This window comes from Ochotona princeps, chromosome 23 (genome assembly GCF_030435755.1).
Source record: "Ochotona princeps isolate mOchPri1 chromosome 23, mOchPri1.hap1, whole genome shotgun sequence".
NCBI classification, from domain to species: Eukaryota; Metazoa; Chordata; class Mammalia; order Lagomorpha; family Ochotonidae; genus Ochotona; species Ochotona princeps.
The window spans coordinates 9,564,185-9,590,706 of record NC_080854.1 but is presented as its reverse complement, the minus strand read 5'-3'; the positions used below and the strand labels follow the sequence as shown (position 1 = coordinate 9,590,706).

The 26,522-nt window shown below is 39.5% G+C and overlaps 1 protein-coding gene across 3 annotated transcripts in view; it reads right to left on the bottom strand.

Moving 5' to 3' along the window:
* Positions 1–26,522, bottom strand: part of PDE4D (phosphodiesterase 4D) — a 691,343-nt gene that overhangs the window by 322,052 nt on the left and 342,769 nt on the right. The window contains exon 1 of one of the 3 annotated variants that reach the window (XM_004583720.4): positions 4,889–5,111. The exons of the other annotated variants lie outside the window; for them this stretch is intronic. Within the exon in view, the coding sequence (XP_004583777.1) occupies positions 4,889–4,977 (89 nt within the window). The 5' untranslated portion in view covers positions 4,978–5,111. Of the gene's footprint in view, positions 1–4,888; positions 5,112–26,522 lie in introns of those variants that run through there. 3 annotated transcript variants of the gene reach the window in all.

Sequence of the window (26,522 nt, the reverse complement as noted above, 5' to 3'; positions counted from 1 at the left end):
GAAGAATTATTAAATGCTTCTTTGTTTACTTCCATTTAGTTAAAATGTAGAGCAACAGAGGTTGGGGGAGGAAAGGGAGAGGAGGAAACAGGAGAGAGACAGAGACAGGGAACAATCTGCTTTACTCTCCAAATGTCTCTGACAGCCAAGGCTGGCCCCGGCCAAAGTCACGAGATCAGAATGCTATAAGCATCTTCCACCTGGGTAGCAGGGACCCAAAACACCTGACATCTCACCTGTTGCCTCCTAGCCGGAAGCTTGATGGGAAGTGGAGAAGCCTTGATTCAATCAAGCACTAACATGGTATGGGGACATCCCAAGCACTGTTGAACCTGCTTGACAATTATGCTTGTCCTGTTCTAAAGAATGGGATGAGTTGGGGAGCATTGAAACAGCAGCTACCACATCTGCTACACCTGAAAGGCTTTGAAATATAAAAATGTTAATCAGTAGGATGTGCTCTTGTTGTACTCAGAACACTGTATCTCAGTGTGTTTACTTGTCAGTGGTACTCATTCCCTCTCCATGACTTGGGTTCCAGCACTTTCTAGGGAGGCATTATGAGATTGGATTGAATAAGTAATGCCATGCTATTAGAATAGTTCTGAGACTATGCTCTTTTGTGATCTCTGTTCATGTCCACCTGTACAACTGCAGATTACAGTTACACAGGGGATCTTCTAAGATTTCCTTCTCATCCCAGCAAATGCTGCCTTATTGTTTCATTCACGGCCTGAGCAACATCTGTGTCACATCGAGTGCTTCTAAATCCCACACTCTTTCATTTCGTTTCATGTCATTATTGCATATGACACAGCTTTGTAGATACAATGCTCTTCCCTCCCTCTCTTCTTTCCTCATTTTCCCCCTCCCACCATTTCCCCCATATTACTACAATAGTGTAGTCCTTTAGTAACCGTTAGGAGCTTAACCTTCTGCTATTTAATTGTGTCATGCCATTGTATGCAAAGGCAAATGTAGTCTGCATCTCTACTCGTCAATAAAAGAGCGCTCTCAATGAATCAGTTAAATATACCTTGACAGTATGATACTAGATATTCTACTCTGGTTTTAAAAATTCACTTGTCAATCCTTCTACAAAAGGTAAAAATATGTTTACTACATATATTGAATTACTAATCTGGCAACTCTGCTAAAATGCTGGAGTTGAAGTAATTGGCAATAATGAGAGAGTTTTCTGGATTTTCACTTTTGCAGTATATCCAATTCCCCTTACTAGTATAAAGAACAAAGAAACGGAAAAACACTCCTGTATCTGGACTGTGAGGTATAATGCAATGGTCTCTACCCCACAGCAGAACAAGCCCTGGATGATTCTCTTCCAGGTCCCAGCTCCCACTCCATCACATGGTCCTTTGAACATCCCCCTTGGAGAAGAGAGAAGGCAGTAAGTTCTGTGATTTGTTCTAATAGAAAAACAGGACCATCTCTAGAATATTTTTTTATTTAACATTTTCAAATAATGGCGTTTTTAAAAAATGCAAAATTTTTCAAGTGTTTCATTAAAAAGAATTGGCAAAACTCACATCCTTGCTAAGTCTCAGCTCTTCACAACTTTCTTTTCTTCAAGATCATTTTTTTCCAGGTACTATAGTTAGGTCATCCAATAGAAACGAACACTACTCTCTACAACCTAACAATACCATGATCGTTGCCTTCTTTTTCCTAAGACAGATGTAAGAGGAATTACTCTAAAGAAACTAATTTTCAAATAAGTATGCCCAGCACCTTGATGGTCAACCAGTGCCTCGTCCTTCAGAGCAGTCCTCTCCGTCATAACCAGTGCCCAGTTCCACTGTGATCTCATCACACAGACAAGAGTTGACTCTCATTCTAGGACCATGGAGGAAAAACAGAATCCTACTCTACCCCTCCTGCCCTCTTCTCCTTTCTCTTTTCCTTTCCTTTTCCCTCTTCCTCTCTTCTCAATCTCTCTTTGTGCATTAACAAAAACCTAGTTTAATTATTATAACTTAATTGAACTTGGCTTTATTCTAAGAATATATTTTACCTATAAAGGATGAAAATCACGCTACTGCTGAAATACTTTCAAATTTATTTTCAGCATTGTATCAATGTCTCAGATTGTACTTCTCAGGAGTCAGGACACATCAAATATATATTGCTTATAACTACTTCACTAAATAAGTCTCTAACTGAATTCTGTATCTTACAGACTTGGCTTTCCATCAGCCCGAATGCTAACAGAAGTGAGAGCAAACCAAAAAAAAAAAAAAAAAAAATCCCAGCTGAAAGACAAGGGGAACACTAGAATTGCTCATTGAAGTCCATTTGATAGTCCAGGGGGAGGAAAAGAAAAAACAAAGCACTCTGATAGACATATTTGAAGATTTTGTAGAAAACAAAACAGTGCTCTTAAGCAAGCCATCTTCTAAGGGAGAAGTCCAGTGAAGAAATACTGGCTAATAGCCAGCTATTTCAATAGCAAATTCATATCCAAAACCTCTTAAAGGCCGAGAAAAGCTTAAGTTATTTCCATATTTTAAGAATCTTCTCTATTATAGCAGAAATAAATAAATGTAAAATCAGAAACTTAAATTATGGGATGAGATTTTTAAATGTTTAAGTAGGTTAGCACCTCTGATTCCAGGAGTGAAGTGCTATTCAGCACACTTAGGGCACTGAAGTGTGTGTGTTTCCACGTGCAGGTTTGCATGTGTGTGCAAATTCTTACATCAACTCACTTAGGATGTATTTCAGCTGTTCTGATAAAAATGTAAAGCTAACTGGCAAACATTTTCTTTTGTTGTTGTCAGATACTGTTCTGCCTGAAAGTGTAGCCTTCTGGAGGAGTGAGAGTCCCCTGTATATGTGAGAACAGGTGAGCAACTGTTGATCTCCCTAATCCCTGCTCTCAACTCTGGACCTATACTAGGTATGAGCATAGAATAATTTTGGTTATGTCAATAAAGACTTTATGGATTGACACTTAATGGCACTCCAGTTCTATGTAAAGGAGCTTCTGACTTCCAAACATTTGTAGGACAAAAGAAAAGCCACATTAGGATCCAGAGTCAATGAAAACAGAACGTGTAAGTAATTGTATTAATCAACATGCAGGCAACTAATATGCAAACTAAGATGAAATAAATGAGGAGTGACGTCTCTGAAGTTCCCTAAAAAGATGGGTCCACAATGGCTATTGGTGACATGGTCATCCCCTCTTAAGCCTGTCAAAAAGGAAGCTTCTTAGAACTACAAATATGAGTTATTTAATTACATGTAAAATTCATATTTAACTGTACCAATGGTGGTATTTTTGAAAAGGCCAGAACTAGACCAAAGAAACATGAAAAGGATCTTGGCCAGGTCAAGAAGGAAAGTTCTGTAAAATATATGTGTGAATCATACGGAAGCGTTTAAACTGTATTTCTTAAGATTTCTCTGCCCAGCAGTTACATATTTATGACATTAAGAAACTCACTAAAAAATCTCCATGAACAAAAGAGGCCATAAGATACAAACTAGTAGAAATATGCATAGTAATATACACATATATATATATATATGATAGCACACAATTGCCTTGAGATGCAAATAGTAAACATGCAAATGATATTTAGTGGACTGTGAAGCATACTGTAGGCATATAACTTCTAATGTTCAACCAAATTTCATTAATACAAAAATTTAAACCTGATTACAACAATCAACAGTTACAAAAATATATGGCAGGGAGTTTATTTTGAAATGGAAATCATTCCAAGTGCCACATACACATTTTCCTGACAATTTATGTTTATCCCTTGTTAAAATTTGCTGGTACATTGCTACTATTGAATTTCATAATTTGATTTCTCTGATCTGATAGTTTCCTAAAAAATCCTGCAATGATTATTCTTCTATCTAGGGAAAATAAATCATTCTTATGAATTATCTTAATTCAACTTCTGGATATTTTCTATGGAAGCAAATCAGAGACTATTTTAATTAAAAGTTACTGTATGGTTCTATGAAGGTCTGGCAACATCCAAATGCATGGCATTTCATCTAAGAAAGACCTTTTTATGACGATTATATTTGCCTTTATTCATAATCGCTGAAATAACTTCCAGTGGCATAGAGTGGAATCAATCAGAAACACAAGATTGTGAAGAATCAGTCCTTTCCTTATAAATATCTAGAACACTCACACCAAACAAAAAAGAAAATCAAAGATTCTGTCATCTTTCACTCTAGGTATTTGCTTAAAAGAAGTTAACTCGGATGCAAAACGAAGTCACTGACAATGTCCTGAAGGTATGGGATTCAGACTGTTTGCACATGGTTTCCAGGTAAAGAGATAAGCGGTTCCAAAGATCATAAATATCAGAAACTATTCTCATTGCATTCACAGTGTCCAATTCAGCAGAACAAGCTAAAACTCCGAGTAATCAGAGTGTGGAGAGAATGTCAATGTTTCCATGTGAAAGTTCTATAACTTTTATAAACAGTATTGCACCATTTTCATTGATGCTGTTTGCTTATTTAATCAAACAAGAACACCTGCTTAATATTTAAAGCATTAACCTCAAGTCAGGATGGAGCGCTTTAGTGATATTAATCCAAAAGGCAATGAACATACATGTTGTCCAGATCATAGTAAGGTAATCTAAACTTTTTTTTCTTTCAAATTTACCACTGACTTCTCAGCATTAACTTTTAGAAAAAGTCAACTTCCTTCTACTTGAGCAGACTCCCATGAACTCTGACTCTCAAGGTTCATATCTTAGCTCTTGAAAAACACTCCCTAACGACGTAACCAACATTACAAATGAAATGCATCAACACAGGGTAAGGGTTTGTTCGCAAGGGGCTGAGGACAGAGGCACTATTCTTTCCCCCAACCACAAGGAAAGAGCAATACCTGTAGGACTTTGACAAGCGCAATCTTGACTTGGCTCTTGGAGATGGTCCTGGCACTGTGATTCCCAGAGGATCCCAGAGAAAAGCCATTTGTAAAGCGGGTGCCAAGCTCCACAGGTACAGCGAGAAGTCAGAGGGGGTGCAGGGCCCTGGGGTCGCAGGGCTGCATGCGGAGCAACAGGCACTTGGAGCTGAGGGAGGGCATTTCCTCTGTGTGGTGGTATGCGCTGACAGAGAGGTGGCAGCTGGCTGAGGCAGAGCTGGAAGGGATGGTCAGGACTTCCTGCTGTATGAGTCTTGCCCTTTACGACACAGCTTGCTTCACTCAGCCTTTATCTTATTATTAATGTGAGAAACACTCCCTTGAAACTTTGTTTTTCAATAGAGGGCTGATTACACAGCGAGGTCACACACCACTCCTGATCGCACATGCAACTGAAGGCAGGGCAGCTGAAGGGGGCTGAACCTTCACGTTGAGTGTGAACATTTTTTAAAAAAAAAAAAAGGAAGTACAGGGCTCTGCTACAAAATAAAAGCAAACCATGCCTGGGATTCAGAAATTGAACAAAGATTATTGAATTTCACACTGCCAGCTGCCAAGTATCATTTTCCCTGTTTCAACTTTTCTTTGCAATGTGGACAGACATCAGTAAGAGCGAACCTTTCACAAGGACTTAATCGTGCCAACAGGACTGGTTGGCTCCCTGCAAGTCAGCATGAGGGGAAAAAAAACAGGCAGATCACTTTCAAAGCTTTTGGCAGCCTGGCCCTCAGGGAGACGCTGTGTCACTTTGGAGCGTGAACTAACTATAATGCACGACTTTGACAGTAGAGATCAATGAATCTTTTTTCCCGCAATGTCTATTCCCTGGAAACATGTCTTAACTCTCAGATAAATCCCTTGCAACAACTGTCTTTCAAATAACATAAATGATGGAAGCCAAAGAGAGCCTTCGGATGTTTTATGGGGCCAGTGCATTTTGAGGAGGCACATAATTCAAGATACTGTACTGAGGGAGTCAAAAGACCCTGATGTCGTCATCTGTCCTCACCCCCGAGTGGTATTTAACGCTAACAACACAGCGCAACTCCATCAGCCCCTGTCCAAACACTGCCCGGTGTGTGACCTCAGCTGTATATCAAGGCATAGCAAGATTAGCCAGACCCGCAGCAGACCAGAGAGAATTTAACCCTCTCTGAACTGGAAAATATTGACTAGTGGGTGAACAAAATGAACATCACCCTATCTTGTCAAATGTTGAGACCACCAAAGCTCAGTTTCTCTTTCTCTTATCAAACAGGTCCAAAATAGTCCCCCAATATCCCTGAAAACTCAAGACAATGAACAGAGATGATGCTTGTGCCCACAACAGCACCCAGCACATCAGGAGCTTTCAAGAACACTACAGGACGTGTATCAGCCTTGGGTATGAGTAATAGAACACACGTTTGCAGTTGCACCTCTTTGTTATCTGGTAAATAGATGCAACCTGAACGGGTGACTGATGTTGCCTCAAACAACAGCAATAATCTTGGAGGGGTCCAGAGCTCAAACATGAGCCCATGCTCTCCCAATCAGCTGTAGTATGGTAATGTTTCAGAAATGGCCTTTTCTCAGTTTTGTTTGGAGGCCTGCATTTCATGTGAGCAAAGTCAGTGGTCTCCTTCCTGGTACCATTACAGAAGGTGTCCATACTCATACCAATCCGTTCCTCTGGCATCAGAAATTGAACTATTACCATTTCATGGCTTTAGGCAATCTAACATTCAACTGGGGGCAGTGCTTAGGCAATACAGACATTCCTGGCAGAACTAACCCAGAGTTGAACAACTTGCTATTTAGTCAAATGGTTTCATTTGAGACAGAAGCCAGCTAGAGAAACAGAACTGGTGGATTGGGGAAGAGCGAAGGAGAAGCGACAGTGGGTGGGGAGGGTAGATGGGTGGGAAAGATAGGTAAGTGGGGACCCAGAAATAAGTAGCAGTGTGTGGCAGTGATGGCCCTGGAGAGAGACCAAGTCAAATCCTGCATGCTGTACAAAGCTCTCATTCTGCTTTAAATTTTGTAGGGGAAACAAGAGCACTGATCTCTAATTATAAAAGTCACAGCACCTCTACAACTTGGAAGCAGCAAAACACTACTTCCATTGTTATCCCAAGTTCACATACAGCAAGATAAACCCTAACCTTTAACCCACCCATGTTCAAGCCAGCAATATATATATATATACATCCATTAATACTTGCTTTTGCCTCCTTGCCAATTTACATTTTAAAAATGGTATTGTTAATTGGTATCTAACTGATAAAGGGATAATAATCCAGAATGAAGCTATGGTGCAATGACTAGCTTTTTCTCAACATGCACAAGGAAGGAAAGGGAAAGTGATCTTGTTCACTTCTGTCAAAAGAATTTCTTTTTGCCTTTGTTTTTTGCAAATGGACATTTAAAAGACTTAGGACCAAAAAAAAAACTACAAATGTGGAATTATAAACAGGAACCTCTGAATTCTGGTTCTTTTTGCTAGTGTGACATTGGATAAAGACACAAGGAGTGTCTGACAACGTTGACTTGTTTATTTATTTATTTTGGCATCAAGTAATCTCTGACTGCCTTCCTATGTCTTCTGTGCAGTTACACATAATCCTTCTTAGGCCACAACAAGGTCAGAAAAATAAGCTCCCTGTTTCTGAGATTAATCATAAGCAAAGTTGAGCTTTGACTGCAAGTAAAAATACCAACTCTGTTTTGAGGAATCCGCTGATGTTTCACAGATATCAGAATGTAAATGATTGGGAATAAAACCAATGACATGTTTTCCAGGATTAAATATTACTGTTATTTAAACCAGCTGTTTGTATCTCTCCCTCCATTGATACCATACATAAAAAAGGATGAGTATAAGTGGGTAGATTCTTTTAAAGACTGAATTATTTATTTGAAGGCAGAATGGCACAGAGAGGGAGAGACAGAGATCTCTCATCAGCTGGTTCATTCCCCAAATGGCTGCAACAAAGCAGGATTACGCCAGGCCAAAGCTAGGATTCAGGAGCCAGTAGCTTCATCAGAGTCTCCAAAGCGGGTGGGAAGGGTTCGGGCACCGAAGGCATCTTCTCCTAGTTCCCCAGGCATGTTAGCAGAGAGCTGGAAGTGGAGCAGCTGGGACTTCATCCAGAGCTCTTACGGGATGTCGAGATCACAGGCTACAGCTTAACGTGCTATGCCATAACGCCAGAGCCAGAGTGCATATCTCTTCAATATTTAAATTAGTGACATTATGAAGAGTTTATTTTTCCAGAGGAATTTTAGTAAATCTCAACTGCAAAAAAAGATACATCTTATTCCTGAGGCAAACTCTTCTTTTACACTTGAACTAAACTTACATACCAAAGAAAACAAGACCCTGAAACTTAAACAATGTTCCCATCCAATTGCTACTCACATGGTTCCGGTCCCTAAAAATCTCACCAAAGGTCCACCTCCTGCCAATAACCTAGATTTTGCATTCTGCAGAGCTCTAAATAAAGTCTCCTTTTTGCCTCTTGAATATTTTTGGGATTTTAGTTCCAAAATTCCAGATGTTCCTTATGACAAATTTGGGTTTTGGTGTCTGACACTGAAAGTCAGAATTTCCTTTCCAGGAGATAGCTAAGTATGAATCAAATGGAAACTTTCAAGCTCAAAATGGGGAGAATTTCAATTTATCCACACAAGCATTCATTTCCTTAAACGCCGAGTCAATGCTGATGGGTATAGAGAAGGTTGGGAGGAGGGGCAGAGGCTCAGCTAAACTTTAGAGAAATAGTTGCATTAGTGGGTTGTGTGATGTTGAAACACATTGCCTCAGGAAACCAAAGCCGTACATTGATGAGCTTCAGGATAATGCTGGGTTTTGAAATACTGGTCACAGACTTCAGGCCAGCAGATGTTAATGTGGCAGCAAATTCCTTACCAGCTACTTCTGGTCAGAGTACCACTGACAATAAGTTGTCAATTTTCTTCCTAGAGTGATCCACTGCAAAGAGTTTGACAAAAGAAGTGTGACAACCAGACTTGAGCACTTCTTCAACTAACGTCCATCTTTCACATGATTGATTGTGTTTAGAAAGCCCTCTTCTTGCATGAGTTTATTATAGCCAACTCCAAATTATTTTGGAGGTGCCAAAATAATGCTAGTTGTTCCTTTGAATTTTTTCAAATACTTGTTTTGAATCACATTCTGTTGGGGGGTGGAAATATTATTCTGTGAAGTGAAAATCAGTGGGCTGTTAACAGAGTTGAAGATGCCATATAGTGCTGAGAACCACTAGAAAGTAAACCGTGTGTATCAAGCTTCTACAAACTAATCAACATAATTAGAGAGCTAAGCTTAGATATGGGCAAACAAGCGGCAACAGATGTGCTCCAATAAAAGCATGAGAAACCAATGAAAGTATAAATTCTAAGTGAAAATGTTTCATCATGCATGCCTCCATTTCAAAAATTCTAAAAGGCATATAAAATGGTACATATTTATAAGACACTTTGTGAGGTTTTATTACATGTGTATGTCATGGAATAAACACTTGAGGACAAAATATTGATCCTTTCAAGAATTAGGTATTTTTTTCAGGAGTAAAAATACCCACCATTCTGTGCTTAGTTTTAAGTAGATGTTGCACTTTCTACTTTCTACAGTTTCATATCTCTACCTCCTACCCAGGATCTGCCAGTCAACATTCCCCCCCGTCTTTCCCACCCCACATTCTGCTGACTACCATTCAATTTCTTTAGACTCTACACATGAGAACACATGTTAGTTGAGTACTTCTAGGAATGACCTAACTTTCTGAAGATTAAGCCAAGCTTTTCCGATTTAATCACACAACAGAACTCCTTTTAAACACTTAGCTAAGTGAAAGAAAGATTAGGGGAGAAAGAATGAGACCATTGGAAAAGAAAGAGTGTATCTATGACAATTCTATATGGTTGACAAGATCCTGAAAAATTTTTCCAACTATTCAAAAGAAAACAATTGGAGGATCAAATTCCTTAAAGATCTTGACATTAATATGGACTAATCATTTTAAATAATGGACTTTTAAAAATATGTATAAAAACCTGGGATCACAGCTCCCTGCTTGTGGCCTGGGAAAGCAGTCGAGGACGGCCCAATGCATTGGGACACTGCACCCGCGTGGGAGACCCGGAAGAGGTTCTAGGTTCCCGGCTTCGGATCGGCGTGCACCGGCCCGTTGCGGCTCACTTGGGGAGTGAATCATCAGATGGAAGATCTTCCTCTCTGTCTCTCCTCCTCTCTGTATATCTGACTTTGCAATAAAAATAAATAAATCTTTAAAAAAAAATCTGGGATCAGCAATTATCTAATTTTCCAACTCTTCATAATATAAAGACTTAAAAAATGTCAGAAATACTATTGTCAGTAGAGAGTTCATGAATACAATCTGAAAACAACTCTCCTTATTTGCCAACTGGAGAGTGAAAGTCACTTTCTCCAGGAAGTCTTCCTTGCTTCCCCAGACCATGTAAAATCCACAGAGCACTCTGTACTTCCTCTTAGTGCTATCACATATCTGACTACTTATCCAAAGACCAGCTTCCCTGTTAGATCCAACTGCTGCAACAAACAGACTTTCTCCTGGCTCCCCACGGCCTAAACAAAGGGCCTACAAAATCAAAGTCACACTTACACTGTTTAACAAAAATAAATGAACGAACTAATAGTCTCAGTACTTCATGAGAATAAGACTACACTCTTCTATGTTTCTAAAATAGACAAATCATTTGATGGATAAACAAACAAATAAAAAAGTAAGAAAACAACGTAACTCAGAAAAACAACTGTCAGTGTTAGGACCCGATGAATTATTGGCATATCCCCAAAATAATTTTTTGTTTTTGTTTTTGTTTTTTGTTCTTAAAATAGCAGCATTGAGCAAATATTCGGGTGGCAATAGAATAAGGGAATAGAAATGAAACCCAGCATTAAGCCACTTTCCGGTGACTCTGATCACTGATGTTAGTCTTATCCATTGGATTTTCAGTTGAGAATCTGTGAGAAAATTTTTTGAGAGTTGTGACTAGGTCAATTTTTCTGCAAGAATTCTGAAAACTCCACGTAAAATTGGAAGCACTACTATTGGTAATATTTATAAGTGTTTTGGGGAGAGAGGGAATCTATTTCAATACTGGTAGAAATAATTTCAAGAATTTTAAGAATTGACTTCTAGGGCCCAGGTTGATACCCTAGTGATGAAATCCTTGTCTGGCATCCACCAGGATCCCATATGAATGCCGGTTCACGTCCCAGCTGCTCCATTTCCCATCCAGCTTCATGCTTGTGGCCTGGGAAAGCAGTAGGGGATGGTCCAAAACCTTGGGACCCTGCACCCACATGGAGGATGCAGAGGAACATCCTGGCTTCAGATTGGCTCAGCTCTGGCTGTTGTGGCTACTTGTGGCGTGAATCAGTGAATGGAAGATCTTTCTCTCTGTATCTCTTTCTCTCTGAATATCTGACTTTCCAATTTAAAAAAAAAAAAAAAGGAATTGGCCTCTAAAGTGGATTATCTCACGAGCACAGCAAGTAGGCCTAATATTTTATCAGTTTGAAAAAGTATTTATCTTCAGTGCAATGGAACCATTTTCTCAATTCAAAACCTTTTTTTGTACTGTAAGGACAGAATGAAAGTTATGCTATTTTAAAGGTAAATCCCATAACAAAATCTTAAATGTTTTATTTGTAGCATTAAAACCCTCCAGGAGTTTTGTTTACAAGAACTAAGTGGCAAGAAATTCTGCTAAAATTAGTCAATGGATGTTTTTTTCTCAACAGCTAAGAATCCTGAGCTTCTCCTAAATATGGAAACATTCCCATTTATTTATTTATTTATTTTTTGAAAACCTATGGGATCTCGAAGACAGGTTTCTTAACTGGAAAGGCATGTGTAACACTGACTCCAACTGCCACAGCTGTCAGTATTGACCGCACACCAAATAAGGACAGAAATGGCTTCTATTCACTCTTCAGAACTATGCTACCAAACAAGCAAAAGCAGTGTGGGATTTACCACGTTGAGAAATATGACTGCTCCCTTGGGAGAAAGGAAGAAAAAAAAAAAAAAGACCCCAACTACCAAGAAGCCCTAAATAACAACAATCTCGTGCCTTCAATTGTGGTGCTGATTTTTTTTCCCTATGGCAGCGTTCAATGATCTCTCTAACCCCGGATATTGTTTGGTGGAAGCCAACAGTTGTCAAGGGTCCCATTTGTGGGTACTCACTGCTCACCTGTCACCCTCAAGTGCCTTCTTTTCCCCCCGATACTCCCTGTGCACTGACTGAACCTGTGACCCAAATATCCCTATAAGGTTAAAGAGATTTTCCAATTTCTTACTCTAGTAAGATGATAGTAACCATAATGCATCTTTTATTACCTTCAGCATAATATACTTATGGTCTCTTTTACTTTTCCCCTTTCTGTTTGACCACTGAGGAGACACAAGTTTAGAAGCTGGAGTAGCTTGTCCTTGTGGTCATTCAGCCAATGAGCTGCAAATCTGAGGTAAGAAATGGGTTCCTTCTGGTGGTAAAACCCATTAGCTTAACCGATAAATTCCTGGAATAGGAGAGCCAAGAAGTGAGTGAGGACAGGTTCCTTTGCTTGGAAAGTTAACTCACAAAGCAAGTTTGAGATTTTGATGAGGAAAGGAATTGGTGTCAGATATAAGAGTTACATCATCTTATTTAATCTACTGTTTGAGACAAGAGGTTAAAAAACTTGGCGGTTGCTAAAAAGTTACTATAGGACAGAGGTTGAGCCCAAGTTAGCTTGGAACCAACTCTTGATTCTGACTGTTTTATCCAAGCTGATTGCATTTCTAATTTTAGGAACCATATTGTTCTGTGAGAGCTGCCAGGTGGGACTAAGGTGTCTCAACAGCCTGAGTGAGCTTCCCTGTGATAGAAGGACAACAATGACGGCAAGAGCGAGGAGGCTAGTGTAGGAAAAGGTGTAAGAAAAAGTCAGTGTGGGTAAGCCCCATGCATCATCCTGCACTTTTCCTCATAATCTTCTACCTTGGTGGGGATTATAATCATGTTTTTATCTACTGAATCAACAGTACAATTTACAAGAGGCTAAAATTGAAACCTGAATATCTGAATAATGGTGAAACAAAACCATTCACTTTCACAAAAAAAAAAGTGTTTTGTTTTTGTTATGGGAGTAGTACACGAAACTTGGGATGCTATTTGATGGCTGTCTCGAAAAATCAGCTGAAATGGATGACATTTACATAGTTAGGCCATTAGCAAAGTAATGAGACAGGGTCTGGTTTATGCTTCCAAGGCTACCACTAATTCTATGTCTTTTGACTCAAAAGAGTTAAGTGACTTATCCAGGATCAGTAAGTGGAAGTAATGGTGCGAAGGTAACTAGGTGTTCATTAGCATCTATTTAAGAAAGGTCCAGAGGGGCCTCTCACAAAGGCTCAGCAGCTAAATCCTCCCCTTGCAAGCATCAGGATCCCATTTGGGCACCAATTCATGTTCCAGCTATTTCACTTCCCATCCAGCTCCCTGTTTTCGGCCTGGGAAAGCAGTAGAAGATGGCCCTAAAACTTGGGACCCTGCACCTCTGTGGTTGACCCAGAGGAGTCTCCTGGCTCCTGATCGGCTGAGCTCAAGCCATCGGGGTGAACCAGTGGATGGAACATCTTTCTGCCTTTCCTTCTCTCTGTAAATCTGCCTTTCAAATAAAATTAAATAAGTTGTAAAAGAAAAATAAAAGGAGAAGGAAAGAGAAAAATGAAGGAAGGAAGAAAAAAAAGCAGGTAGACAGGAAGATAGGTCCAAGACTATGGGAAGAGATCTGGGGGCAGGTGCAATAGCTCTGCTGGCTAATCCTCAACCTGCAAGCATCAGCATCCCATATGGGCACCAACTTGTGTCTCAGCTGCTCCACTTTCCATCCAGCACCAAGCTTAGGGCCTGGGAAAGCAGAGGAGGTTGGCTCAAAGTCTTGGGACCCTGCACCTGCATGGGAGACCTGTTTCCTGGCTTCAGATCAGCTTAGCTCCAGCTGTAGCAGCCATTTGGAAAGTGAGTCAGCAGAGGGAAGATATTTCTGTCTCTCCTCTCTGCAAATCTGCCTTTCCAATAAAAGGAAAAACAGGTAAATCTGAAAAGAAGAGAAGTTTTAAATGTTCAAGCAAAGACATTTTTGTGTAAGGAAACTCATGCTAAATGCAGACCTACAGTTACATCTAAAGTGCTTGTCCAGTAACCTTGTCAGATGGTGGTGATCCCTGTGGCTGGGGCAGCTGTGGGGATCTCCCCAGCCTTGCAACAAGGAGCTGTTAGGTTCTGCCATACTGTGCTGATAAGGATCTGGGAGGATTTTCAGGAATTCCACAGCCAGAACACCGCCACCCCCCCAACCCAGGATTTTCCCAGGAGAGGTAGGAGGGAAGAGAAACGAGGGGACCCATACTTATGATACTTATGTCCCAAAAATGTCCCATCTGAACAGAGTGAGTGATCAGTTCTTCCCTGAGACCAAGTCTGCTCTGTCAGGTAAATCTTTGACTAGACTTTGCTATTTTGCTATCTTTGCTATCTTGTTTACCCTTACTCTGAATTCTTTCTTTTCCAGATTCAAGCACCACAAATTACCTCTGGTAACAATGGGGCCATTATGACTAAAACTCCAGCTGACTTCTAAATTTGAAAGAAAAACCATTTCTACAATCCAGACTTCCTCTATTAAACCTACTCACTAACTTAAGTACAGGGAAGTACATTTGAGAAGACATACCTGCTGTTTCATTGATCAAGTACTATCAGCCAAAATCATCTATAGCAAAATTTAGATTTAAATTTGGCCTATTTTTATTTGATGTATAAATTATAGAGGATGCCAAAGGGATTGAATTTACATTTGGAAATAAAACAGAAAGCCACAAAAAAAAAAAAAACCCACAAAATTATTACTTCAAATATTTAAAGATTACAAAATACTAGATAATTAAATTTTGGAGACAGCAAATATTTTTGTAGATACTCTGGGTGACCATAAGCAAGTCATAAAATTATATGAAATGAGCAAACTTAAAAGATACAGTTTAGTAAGCTAGCTTCTATATGGCATTTTGTTCAACATCTAAACCAAACTCCCTTCCTTCCCTCTCTCATTTCTTCCTTCATTATCACCTCCTTTCATTCTTTCTTTTCCCCTTCATTCACAAACACATACTAGGCATCCACTAGATGCTACTTGTAAAGAATACCATTCATACCCAAAGAGAGGTTAGGGCTGGGTAATTAAAAAAAAACCAAAACCTGAAAACCAAGGTTTACAGGAAGCTAGACTAGGCTTGCAGTCTTACTGCAGTATCAAGAAACAAGGAATACAGACATAGAAAATGACCCAAGTTCAAAAATGTTTATACCAAGGAGATGATTTTTTCAAATCATCAATGTTGAAAACAAACCAAATGAGATGCTTTTGGTGACATACTGCTTGTAGCATGAGCCTAGGGGTAAATACTGGCCTCCACGAGGTAATTCTTAACATCTCATGAAAACGGGAAGGAAGTGTGTGCTACTGACAGAATTATAAAGCAGTTGCTACGTTAGGTGGGTCTCAGTCAAAGATGGGGAGATCAGGGATAAGGGACAGGACTTAGAGCCTCCTGAATTTTTTGTTTTATTTCTTTATTTTTTTCCAATCGCCTGCTGCATAACAGATAAGTTTCATACTGGATCTGTACAGCAGGAATTACATTACTAAAATGGGATTCATCTGAAAAAACACTGGTAAAATGTGCCTTATATGGAGCATAAATTAAGCTTCTATGTTTTCCTTGAGTCCATTTTAACGGGCAGATTTTGTACAGGCAAAGGCAATTTCTTTAGACAGGTGGATACACTATAGATATCTTCAGTATAAAATAGAAAATAAACTTGCATTCCTAAATCTTCTCAAAAAGGTAATCATTAAATCTTAAAGATATACTCAGAGATAATAATGAATCACAAAACATAATTAGGGGATGAATATTTTCAGTCCACTTTCAGGTTTTTTTATGGCTTAGTCCTAGCTAAATATGTCTTCTGAACTGTCTGATTCAGGGAATTTTAAGTAAACGATGAATCTGTCAAGCCCGCTAGAGTTGGATTATTGGACCCATTCCAAATTTGGTGCTATTGCACAAAGCATCCCATAAAATATGTAAGCCGAGAAACATGCCAATAAGTGAGATTCTTCGTATCTCTCTGTGCTTTTTTACTTCGCTTTCTTTGGCTATGTTTAAAATAAGCATTATGTGAGGAACTCTCTGAAAGGTTCATGCAAGATATGTTTCACAAACTTTTTCAATTTTATGTTTGCACCTCAATAATGTAAGTGTCAGACCTAGCTTGTTACAAATGAGACCTTTGACTTTTCTAATGCTTGACACAGCATGTGCCAGCCTATGCCTCACCTATTATTTCTGCTGTATCTCATGGAAGTCAGCCTGCTACCTTCTCAGAGATCCAAAAAGTGGGTCAAGGTCAGAGCCATCACAAGAGTGACAGAAGCAATCTAATTTTAGCCTCCTTGAAATGGAAGAACGGGCATAAATGATTACTGAACACTCACAGCCCATGTTTAGGGTTGTGGGCTTGTTCACCCAAGAAGGAGCAGGTGCTGCAGAGGGCTCAAGGAAGCCATTGAGCTCTCAGGGGACTCCGAGGGTTGCACCGTATCTCAGATGCACACAATCCTTGCAACCCTAGAACAACCTAGAACAAGCTAGAATAACCTCCCGAAAGCGGAAGTTTAGTGAAAACATCCAACAGAACAAAATGGAGCACAGAGAAACACTTCTTTGGATGTGTTAGTGCTAATATTTTGTTTCGCAGTGTGTTAACAATAATTGCTAAGAAAAAGAAATCAATCCTGCAGAACATTTATCAGGAAAAACCTAGCAACCGAGAGATGTACCAAAATATTGGCAGTGTTATTTTTGGGTAATAGGATGTAGGTATTTTTAAGTGCTGTTTCCCCCAATGTTCCTATCAGGGTATTGCAAAAACTTGATGGAAAATACATAATATGAAAAATCTAGCTATGGATTTCAAAAACTTTTTATAACAACAAAAACAACTCCACAGTTTATAGAAAATTAAGCCTACTTTTATAGTCATTCTAAGCTGAACAAATGTCACTGAAAAACTTGCTCAAATTAGCTTGTTGCCCACCACAAGTTTTAGGTTTTGAGTCGATTAGATGGCTACACAAAGGCCTAAGAGAAAATGTTTGAAAGCATATTGAATTAAGCACGTCTCATAGTTACTTTACACATGACTGAGATGTTCAGGGGCCAGAGAGACAAGTATGTGGGAGTTCCACAGGCATGTACTTCATGTGGCACCAATGATGGCATGATTGGAGATCTGATTAGAACCATCAGGATGCAGCCTCAAAAGGGCAGAGCTATCAGTGTGCCTTCCACAGAAGAACTACAAGCAGGAAAGGCACAAGAGAGAAAGAAGCCAAGGTCTTCACAGAATGTCAGAATTCTGCTCTTTGCCAGTCAACAATGAAATTCCAGGAAGCACTGGATGTGGGCACAGTCCTCTCTTGTGAAGATGGACTTCCCTGCCATCCCTACACCCCAAGGAAAAGCCACGAGCTTCTGCCAGTCACTTTTAGGGCACATGCTATAGTTCTGTCAGAGTATAACTGACTTCCAAGCCTAACGGAGATGCATATGAAGGAGTGGGCTACAGAGTTAGATAACCCCTCCCACAACAGGAAACGTAGACAGGCATGCTCCACACAGTAATACTACTTAAATACAATGTTCTGATCTGAACATATTAAATCAGGAAATCACCAAATCTGCCTCTATTACTGTGAAATATGCTCTTTGGCTTCGCTGCTTCTCCGCTGGACAGTCTAATACTGATCACCGAAAACAGGACTATGGGAGAAATCAAACGTTGTCCATTCATCTTAAACTGTGAAGACGATTAGCAATGAAATGTTAGTAGGCTTACGAATGCCATTTGGAAATGGATTGATTTAGTCACCTGTAATTTCCTGTAAGAGCCACCCATGGCGGTATAATCATATGATCATTATGAAAATTAGGGCTATCTTTTATATGCTTGGATTAGTTCTTTCATAAGAACCAAAATCTTAATTCATGTAAGTTTTTTTTTACTGCTTTGCAATTATTTGAATACCTGCGTAGCAGGAAAACTCAAATTCTGGATGCTTTCAGCAATGGCGAAATTACTGCAGAATGCAATAAAAGGTAGGTGAGAAGGGACATGCTTTATCTTACACATTGAGTCAAAGCTCAGGGAAAATCATGTGTACTCCCATTCAGTTGAGCAATTGTTCGGGAAATGAGTGTAGTCTTCACTTGGCCTGTTGCTGGCTACCTTACCTTGTTAATGAGGGTTTCACTCACCTCTCTGTTTTCCTACTTAAGCCACCATCAAAACGTGCTCTGAATCCTTTGCTAGGATAGTGTGAAAATGTGCCTTAGCACAAACCACTATGAAAAGGCTATTGAAAAGGCCAGCACTGTGGCTACTGCTTGGAATGCTAGAATCCCATATTCAGGGACCAGTTCAGATTGTGGCTGCTCGGTTCCCTGTTACGGCACCTAGGAAAACAGCGGTTATTGCTCACGTCATTGGTGTCCCAGCACAGATGTGGGAGACGCAGATGGAATGCCTGGCTCCTGGCTTTGACCTGGGGCCACTTGGGCAGTGAGCCAGAATATGATAGCTTTCCTTCCTGCGTCTTTCCCCTCTCTCTCTGTCATCCCAACTTTCAAATAAGTAAATAATTAAAAAAAAAGAAGTAACATCAAAGGTTGATTTAGGGTCCCCCTCTGTTACTTCTACTAATTTTTTTTTCAAAATCACTCCCAAATAATCACATAGATTGTAAAACCAAATTCTCATCACTTCTCAGCACTACTATCTAGAAATTCTACTGTGATCTCACTGAGAGCTCAGACTATTCCTTGAGGCACATCTGTAAGTTCATGCGGACGAGTTCACATGAGGCTGAAGTGGGGGGGGAATCAGCATGTATAGGAATCTACCCATTTCCAGGATTTGTGCAATGCTTTCATGTAGGTGTGTAAAACTCTCCATTCCTGACACTAGCCCCTGGTTATCAGAGAAGTACACCATCTCTTTCATGGACGCTGACATTTGGATGCAATAGTCTAAGGCTGAATTCCTCCCAGGCACTCCCTGTCATGACTTGTTTACTTTAGGAGGAGGCAGGGAAGGAATTTTAAGAAGTCAAGTTAGGGAGTGGGGATGTGGGACAATGAAAGGAGTTATTTGAGTAACCAGCTCATCCTGACCAATAGAATTCATCTTCCTAGAGATCTACTCTAGGTACAAACACACATCTTGAGGTTGGCCCCAGAAGGGTATGGAACATGGGATATCCACACACCAATTCTGGTTCAACACTGATTGAGAGGAATATAAAACCCCATACACAGTTTCAGCATTGTCTTGAAGAAAACCATGGATTCCAATACATGGAAGGTGGCTGAACACACACCGACTTCCCAGCGTTGCTGCAGGTGAATCGTGGGCTGCGCACGGGAGATATAAGGTAGTACACTAAAGCTTGGTCACAAATGGGCCTCTCTGACTCAGGGTACCCAAATGGAGCCATGCCATGGTGATCCTCTGCCTCCTTCCTCATCTATCAGCTTAATAAATAAAAACACACGTTTTAATTTGCTCGGGCCAAAACCACTCCCTCTACCTGCGAAAATGTACCACACAACACTGAGCTCTGCTTCCAAAACAGTGGCCTGAAGCTGGCTGCTTTTCATCACCTCCATTGCCACCAACCTGGCTTAGGTCACTACTCTCCATTACCAATCAATGGTCAGGCCATCTTCATCATTGCTCCTGCTTTTATGCTTGCTCCAAGTCCTCAGAGAACACTCAGAATGATCCTCTGAAACTGCCTATCATTTCTATGATCAAAACTCACTGCTAGTTTCCCACTTCATGGGGACTAAAATCCAAACTTGCTCCCAAAGCTTGCTCCCTTCTCTCTGGTCTCTTTTCCTTCCATCCTTCCCATCGCGCACATACTAGTCTTTCTTTACCGTGGATACAATGTGCCTATTTGTATCTCAGGACCTTTGTGCTGGCCACCTCCTTGTTCTGATATACGGCTCCTTCAAGACTCTACTGTGGGCCCAACCTGGTAGCCTAGTGGCTAAAGTCCTCGCCTTGCATGTGCTGGGATCCCATATGGGTGACAGTTCATATTCCAGCTGCTCCACTTTCCATCAAACTTTCTGTTCACAGCGTGGGAATGGAGCAGAGATGGCCCAAAGCCTGGGGGCCCCTGTGCCCAGGTAGGACACCTGGAGGAAGCTCCATTTGTGGCCACTTGGGGGATGAATCAGCAGATGAAAGATCATTCTCTCTGCCTCTCCTTCTCTGTAGAATTCTGACCTTCCAATTAAAATAAATAAATTTAAAAAACTAGTATGGTTGTTCAATTTATGTTCTTATGATTTAAATAGCAGCACAATCAACAGAACTAACTGGCTACTCAATCTATGGTATCCTATGTTACTTTCCTTCATAGAACTCACCACAATGGTACACTGTCTTTTTGTCCTAGTTTGTGTTTCCCATATATTTTGCACCATTTATTTTGTCTCTCAAAAAATAAATGCCTTGAGGGAGGAGACTCCAATTTGTTCAGTGCTGTTTTATCAGCAAGTACACAAGGGCCTTTTGGTAGGAGGGACTCAGTAGCTATTTGTGTAGTGAATTAACTCGCTGGTGACTAGGCAGGGTGGCTGCTGGCATTATCTTACAATCAGGAGAAAGGACCCTTGTCCTTCAGAAGGCATGGATAGCCAAGGTGTGGGGAAATAGTTAGAGGTACAGGGGAGATCATTACAAACAGTAAAGGTTAGGAAAGGGAAAGAAACAACGGTTGAGGCTTGATTGTGCATGCTACAGTAAGGGTGGGCCTTTCTCTTCATTTCAAAGTAAACAGTTTTCAAAGGTTTCTGAGCAAGACACTGCAAGAACGATAGCAGAATTTCAGCTTAATTTGTAGTTTGATTCTGTACACAGGACTTGAGCTGAGAAGACAGGGTCACGGAGATAGGATTTCTTCCGCTGTCACCATAATGTTTCCATTTTCCTTATATCCAAGGCACTGAAATATTAAATTGAGTCTTTTTTTTTAATCCATTTTTAGGGGTCTGTTTCATTACATATTTTTCATGCCTTACTGATTTTTAGGGAAGAGCAAGCTGTGGCACAGCGAGCTAACCTGCCATTTGGGATGTCTACGATCAGACATGGACACGTCATGCCCATACCAGAGTGTCTGGTTATGAGACCCAGTTCCTTTGCTTCTGATATCATATCTGATAACACATTCTCTGGAAGGCAGCCAAGGATGGCCTCATTCACGTGGGAGACCAGGATGGAGGTCCTTGACCCTTTGTTAGGCCTGGCCCAACCCCTGTTTTCATGGCCATTTAGGGAGTCAGCCAGTGGATGTAAGATATCCCCCCTTTCCATTTGTCCCTCTATCTGTATAAATTCTGACTTTCAAATACACACTTAACAAATCTTTTTCAAAGTAGCCTTTTGGGGGCCCAGCATAGTAGTGTAGTGGTTAAAGTCCTCACGCACTCCCATATGGGTTTTTGTTCTAATCCTGGCAGCCCTGCTTCCCATCCAGCTCCCTGCTTGTGATCTGAGAAAGCACTTGAGGACGGCCCAAAGCCTTGGGACCCTGCACCTGCATGGGAGACCCGAGGAGGTTCCTGGCTCCAGGTTTCGGATTGGCTGAGCTCCAGCCATTACAGTTGCTTGGGGATGTGGACTGAAGATTTTCCTCTCTGTCTCTCCTCCTCTCTGTATATCTGACTTTGCAATAAAAAAAAAAAAATAAGTCTTTTTCATCTTACTGTAGATGGTAACCCTCATAGAAAGTACACATTCAATAGGTGTGTGAAGTTCAAATCCATTGTGCTTCAGGTTATCTGAGAATTACGAACCAAAGTACTGAACAAAGATAAGGTTGGTTAGGAGTAGGCTAAGTGTTATCTGGTGAGATATAGGTACAAGTAGTTGTGAATAAACATGTCAAAGGCATGTGAAGTGACTAGCAAGGATTACTGATGTCTCTAATCTGTGTCTTAGCTAGGAGGAAAGCACACCCTCATCTTTCTCTACATGATTGTCGCAGAGATGGAGTATTGCAGGCTCAGGGCTCATGAACTCTGCACCTCCAGGAACTCGGACCACCCAGCAGAGCAGGAGACATACAGCAGTGTGCAATGAATTCCTCAAACTTCATAAAGGAGAGATTCCAGTGAAACTTGATTATTTTGCTGTAGATTTGCTTTATGTAACTAATAGTTCATTCTGTTTGTTCCTTGAGTGAAGGCTTCTCTATTTCTTTTGGTAATTAGCTTAGATAAGCCAAGTCATCCATTTCCCCTTTAACCAGTAGACACTAGTTGATACTGAATTTCTCACAGAGAATGTTTTATATATAATATATTTTATATATAGTAGCAATGATGGCCTGAAGATATAAACTAGCAAGCTTCAGTATGTTAAGGCATCTTTTAAAATATTTAAAAATTTTTATTATTGTAACCAGAACAGATTTCATCTAATTCATTTTACAATTCTAAGAATACAATGATAATTCCATCCTTCTAAATGACTGAAGATGTTGGTTTATATTATAGGCCAATTTGCATACAAAATCTGAAGTGAATCAAAAAAATGTATAGAAAGGAATTTAAGTTCTAAGCCTTTTTGGATGGAATGAGTCTCAGTTCTGTTTTTTCACTCAGTTAATCATACTTGGCCAGCAAAGGTTTGAATTCAACTCTCAATCTTCATTAAGGATTAGAGCTCTAAGGAAATTGTTGAAAGATATACAGTAACCATACTTATAAAATAAATGAAATCTGTTTTCTTTACATTAAAAAAAGTTTTAAACATTTTAAAAACGACATAATAAAGTAACAAAAAAGTATTGCTTATAATTGCAACTTTATGTATTTTGGTCATGTTATGTTCATTCTTTGTGATATTGTTTTTACATATGAAGAAAGAAAAACTGTAGACTTAGGCAGTAATTCATGATGCTAAATAAAGGAAAAGGAAAAAAGTGAACTGAAACCAGTGACAAGCTTTTGTTTCATGCCACATGCCTGGAGACATTTTGCTAATGTTATTATGGGATTTTTTCCAAGGCTTCTTGCCAGGCCATTCCTAAGGAATTCTGTGCTCAGGGCAAAGTCCCTCGCAGAATTCCTTAACTGCTTGTCCTTAAGTTCCTCTTCACACACACCTTTTTAGAGAGAGGGGCAAAGCAGGAAGGTAAATGTTGAAGGAAAAAAGGAAAGGAAAACGTGTGTGTGTGTGTGTGTGTGTTTATGTGAAGTGTGTTCTTTTCTGCCACAGTCCAGCGAGCATACCGGAAGGTTCTTTGTTGAACATCAGCATCACGTGCCTTTGGAGCTGGGCCTTGCTTCCCTGTTCCTCCTCTGATGCCCTTCACAACCTGGTGCCAGGCAGCCTGGCAAACTCAGAACCCACCACAAATCACTCCATCCCAGCAGTAAAATGTTCACTCTCTTCATGTCTACCTCACACACTTTTTTCTGATTCCAAAAACAATGCAATATTTTATATTCTGCTGATTTTTTTTTTTTTTTACCAACACTGACCTAAGAATCATATCCTCCCGAAAGTACTGCAAAAATACTGAAACTGGTTTCTGCTCAGGTAACATTTTTTTATGACAAAGTGATGAATTAGTCATGACAGAACACTTAGAAGATACAAAAATGTAGAAAGAAAACTAAAAACAATCACTAAAGGTAATTCGTCCATACGGCTCTGTTCCTTCTTTGTTTGATACAGTATTTATTTATTTAATTTTAGTAATCACTTGAGATTTCAAAGTATATGATTTTGGTTGTGCTTCACACTTCAGATTTTACTATAAATACCTCCCCATATTGTTTAATGTTATTTGAAAAAATGTAATTTTTACTGGTTGATAAGGGTCTTGTGGCTAGGTCTAACATTAACATTTATTTAAATGTTAGCTTATCTGCAAGATTGTGAACACATTTAGGTTCTCAGTGTTCTGAGTACTTTTGCAGTGATTAATTTTGCACTTAAGTATTTTTAATAACTTAAAGTAGTTCCATCATCCAAACACAAATGAGTAAAACTACAGGATGAAAAGACAGACTTATGTGGGAACTTAGGGTTGTAGGTGATTTTAAACTATTTGTTATGAGATAAAACTACCAAATTTGTTCAAATATCAATATTACAAACTGCATATGGACACATTATTTTATTAACACTTTAGAAAAAGTTCGTGGAAAGATGACTAAGAAATTACCATAGAGTCTTCCAGTACAAGTACCCTGCAGGGTATTTCAGTATGTGAAAAATTAAAACCTAAGCAATAAAATATGATTCTTCACTTACAGAATAAGAAAACAAATCTTACCATATATGTACTTAATTTTAGTTTTACTTGACAAAAAGTCTAAAAGCAATTAAAAACTTACAGAAGAGAAAGGAAAGAAAAAAAAAGAAATGAAGACACATGGCTTAAATTAGAGCAACACAACGTTGGTCAGCCACTGAAGTTCTTGTGGCCTGTGAGGTCACAGGAGCTGCAGGCTGACATTTCAGAAAAATTATGCCCACTGAGGTCACACTCCTCCGCCTCAGGCAGTTTTTCATAATCGCAATGTCTGGTTTTAAAAAGTTCTAAACTTAAAAATACCCTTTTGTGCCCTCTAGTGTTGAAATTCATCAAAGTTTTCAAGACAGTTAAGTCATCCACAGTTGAACACTGTTTCATTTTACTTAGGCTGACTGTATCTATACCCAGAGGGAGCCACCATACATAGTCACTTAAAACTTTTAGAAAGTTTAAAATGTTTTTTTTTTTTTTCAATTCAAAGGGAGCTACAGGGGTTGGAAACATACCTATTTTTCTTATAAAGTGAGTTTTGTTGAAACACACAATGTTGATGCATTTCAAATGTGTTACAGTTTATGGATAACTGTATTTGTTCAACAACATCAGAGTTGAATAATATCCAAAATGGATGGTCCACGAAAGGCTAAGATACACTTCAGCCTTTTGTCAGAACTATGTGCTAACCTCTGGGCTAGAGAGAGGACTCTATCTGATCACTAGGTTGTACACTGAAATATTTTACATCTTTTAATTCTGTTCTGCTTCTACCACCGGATTACTAGTTAAACCAAATATAGTAACTGACCGATTAGTTGAGTGGTTCAAGTACCAACTTTCTCTTTCCTTAGAGAAAACGTGAGCTTTCCTTGACCTTTAAAATACCTACTTACTGTGAGAGCCACTCTAACCTGAAGATTCTAACACTAGTATGATTATATTGTGAAAACATAATGGGATCAAGGTTTTTTCCCCTCCAAGACCAGGAAATGAAGAACTCCCATACCTCTTTTGTGAATTCAGTTCTTATACACAGGCCACTACTGGGCTATCAACCAGGCATGCATGGTTCCCAGGCCGGGATTTGCCAGAATAGATTGAAAGTACATTAATTCTACCATCCCTTTTTATTTTTCTACAAGCAAATTTAAGCTACAGTCAGAGACACACCTGATCTTTCCAGAAGAATATGATCACTTATAATTAATACGAAATGTACTTCAGTTCATCCTTGATTCAAATCTCATACAATCACACAGTATCACTATTGTAAGCACAGTACAAAATAATACAGCATGGTTTTAGCTGATTGCCTAGCAGGTCATTACAGTATTAATCCCACATCTTCCTAAAACCATGACATTTTATCCCCCCCTTTGTATACCTGGAAGTTTTATTGAAGTAATACTCCTTACTTGACCTGAGTAATACCTAGTTCAATGCCAACTCTTGTTTCATATGGCTCTCAGCAAGTCGATCTATTTTACTGTTTTCTAACAAAATTTGACTTCGATTTCAAAATGGCTACATTCTATTTCTTCTTCTTCTTCTTTTTTAATGCATATCAGGAATAGCCTGCCCAGAAATTCTTCACAATTATAGGAGGAAAAAAACCAAAACCATAGGCTGATAAAAATGAGTGAAAATAGCCTTTGGTTCATTCTTTGCTCATGAAAAGGCATATATGTGCAACCATCGCAGATCACACACCTGAAGCAGAACGACCTTCTTGGTCTCACCGTCTCTCACTGCATGTTAATTCTCCACTCTCATTTTTATTCCCTTTCTGCCTCCTAGCCCCATTACAATTCTCTTCTTGAGCCTGAAACAGAAATGACTTAAGCAAAAAGCCAAATGTAATCAATCCCACAAAAGTACTCAGGAATCACATACTCGAACCTTCCATCAAATAGCATAAATCCTCAATATTGCCTTTCATATATCAGCAATAACCATCACAATAAATTGCATGGTTGCATATTTTCTTTCATGGTCAATTTTAAAAGAAATTTGGAAGAACTTGGGAAAAGGTTAGATCATACCTCTAGTCCATTAGCAAGAATAAAGTATGTCCAAACTTACCTG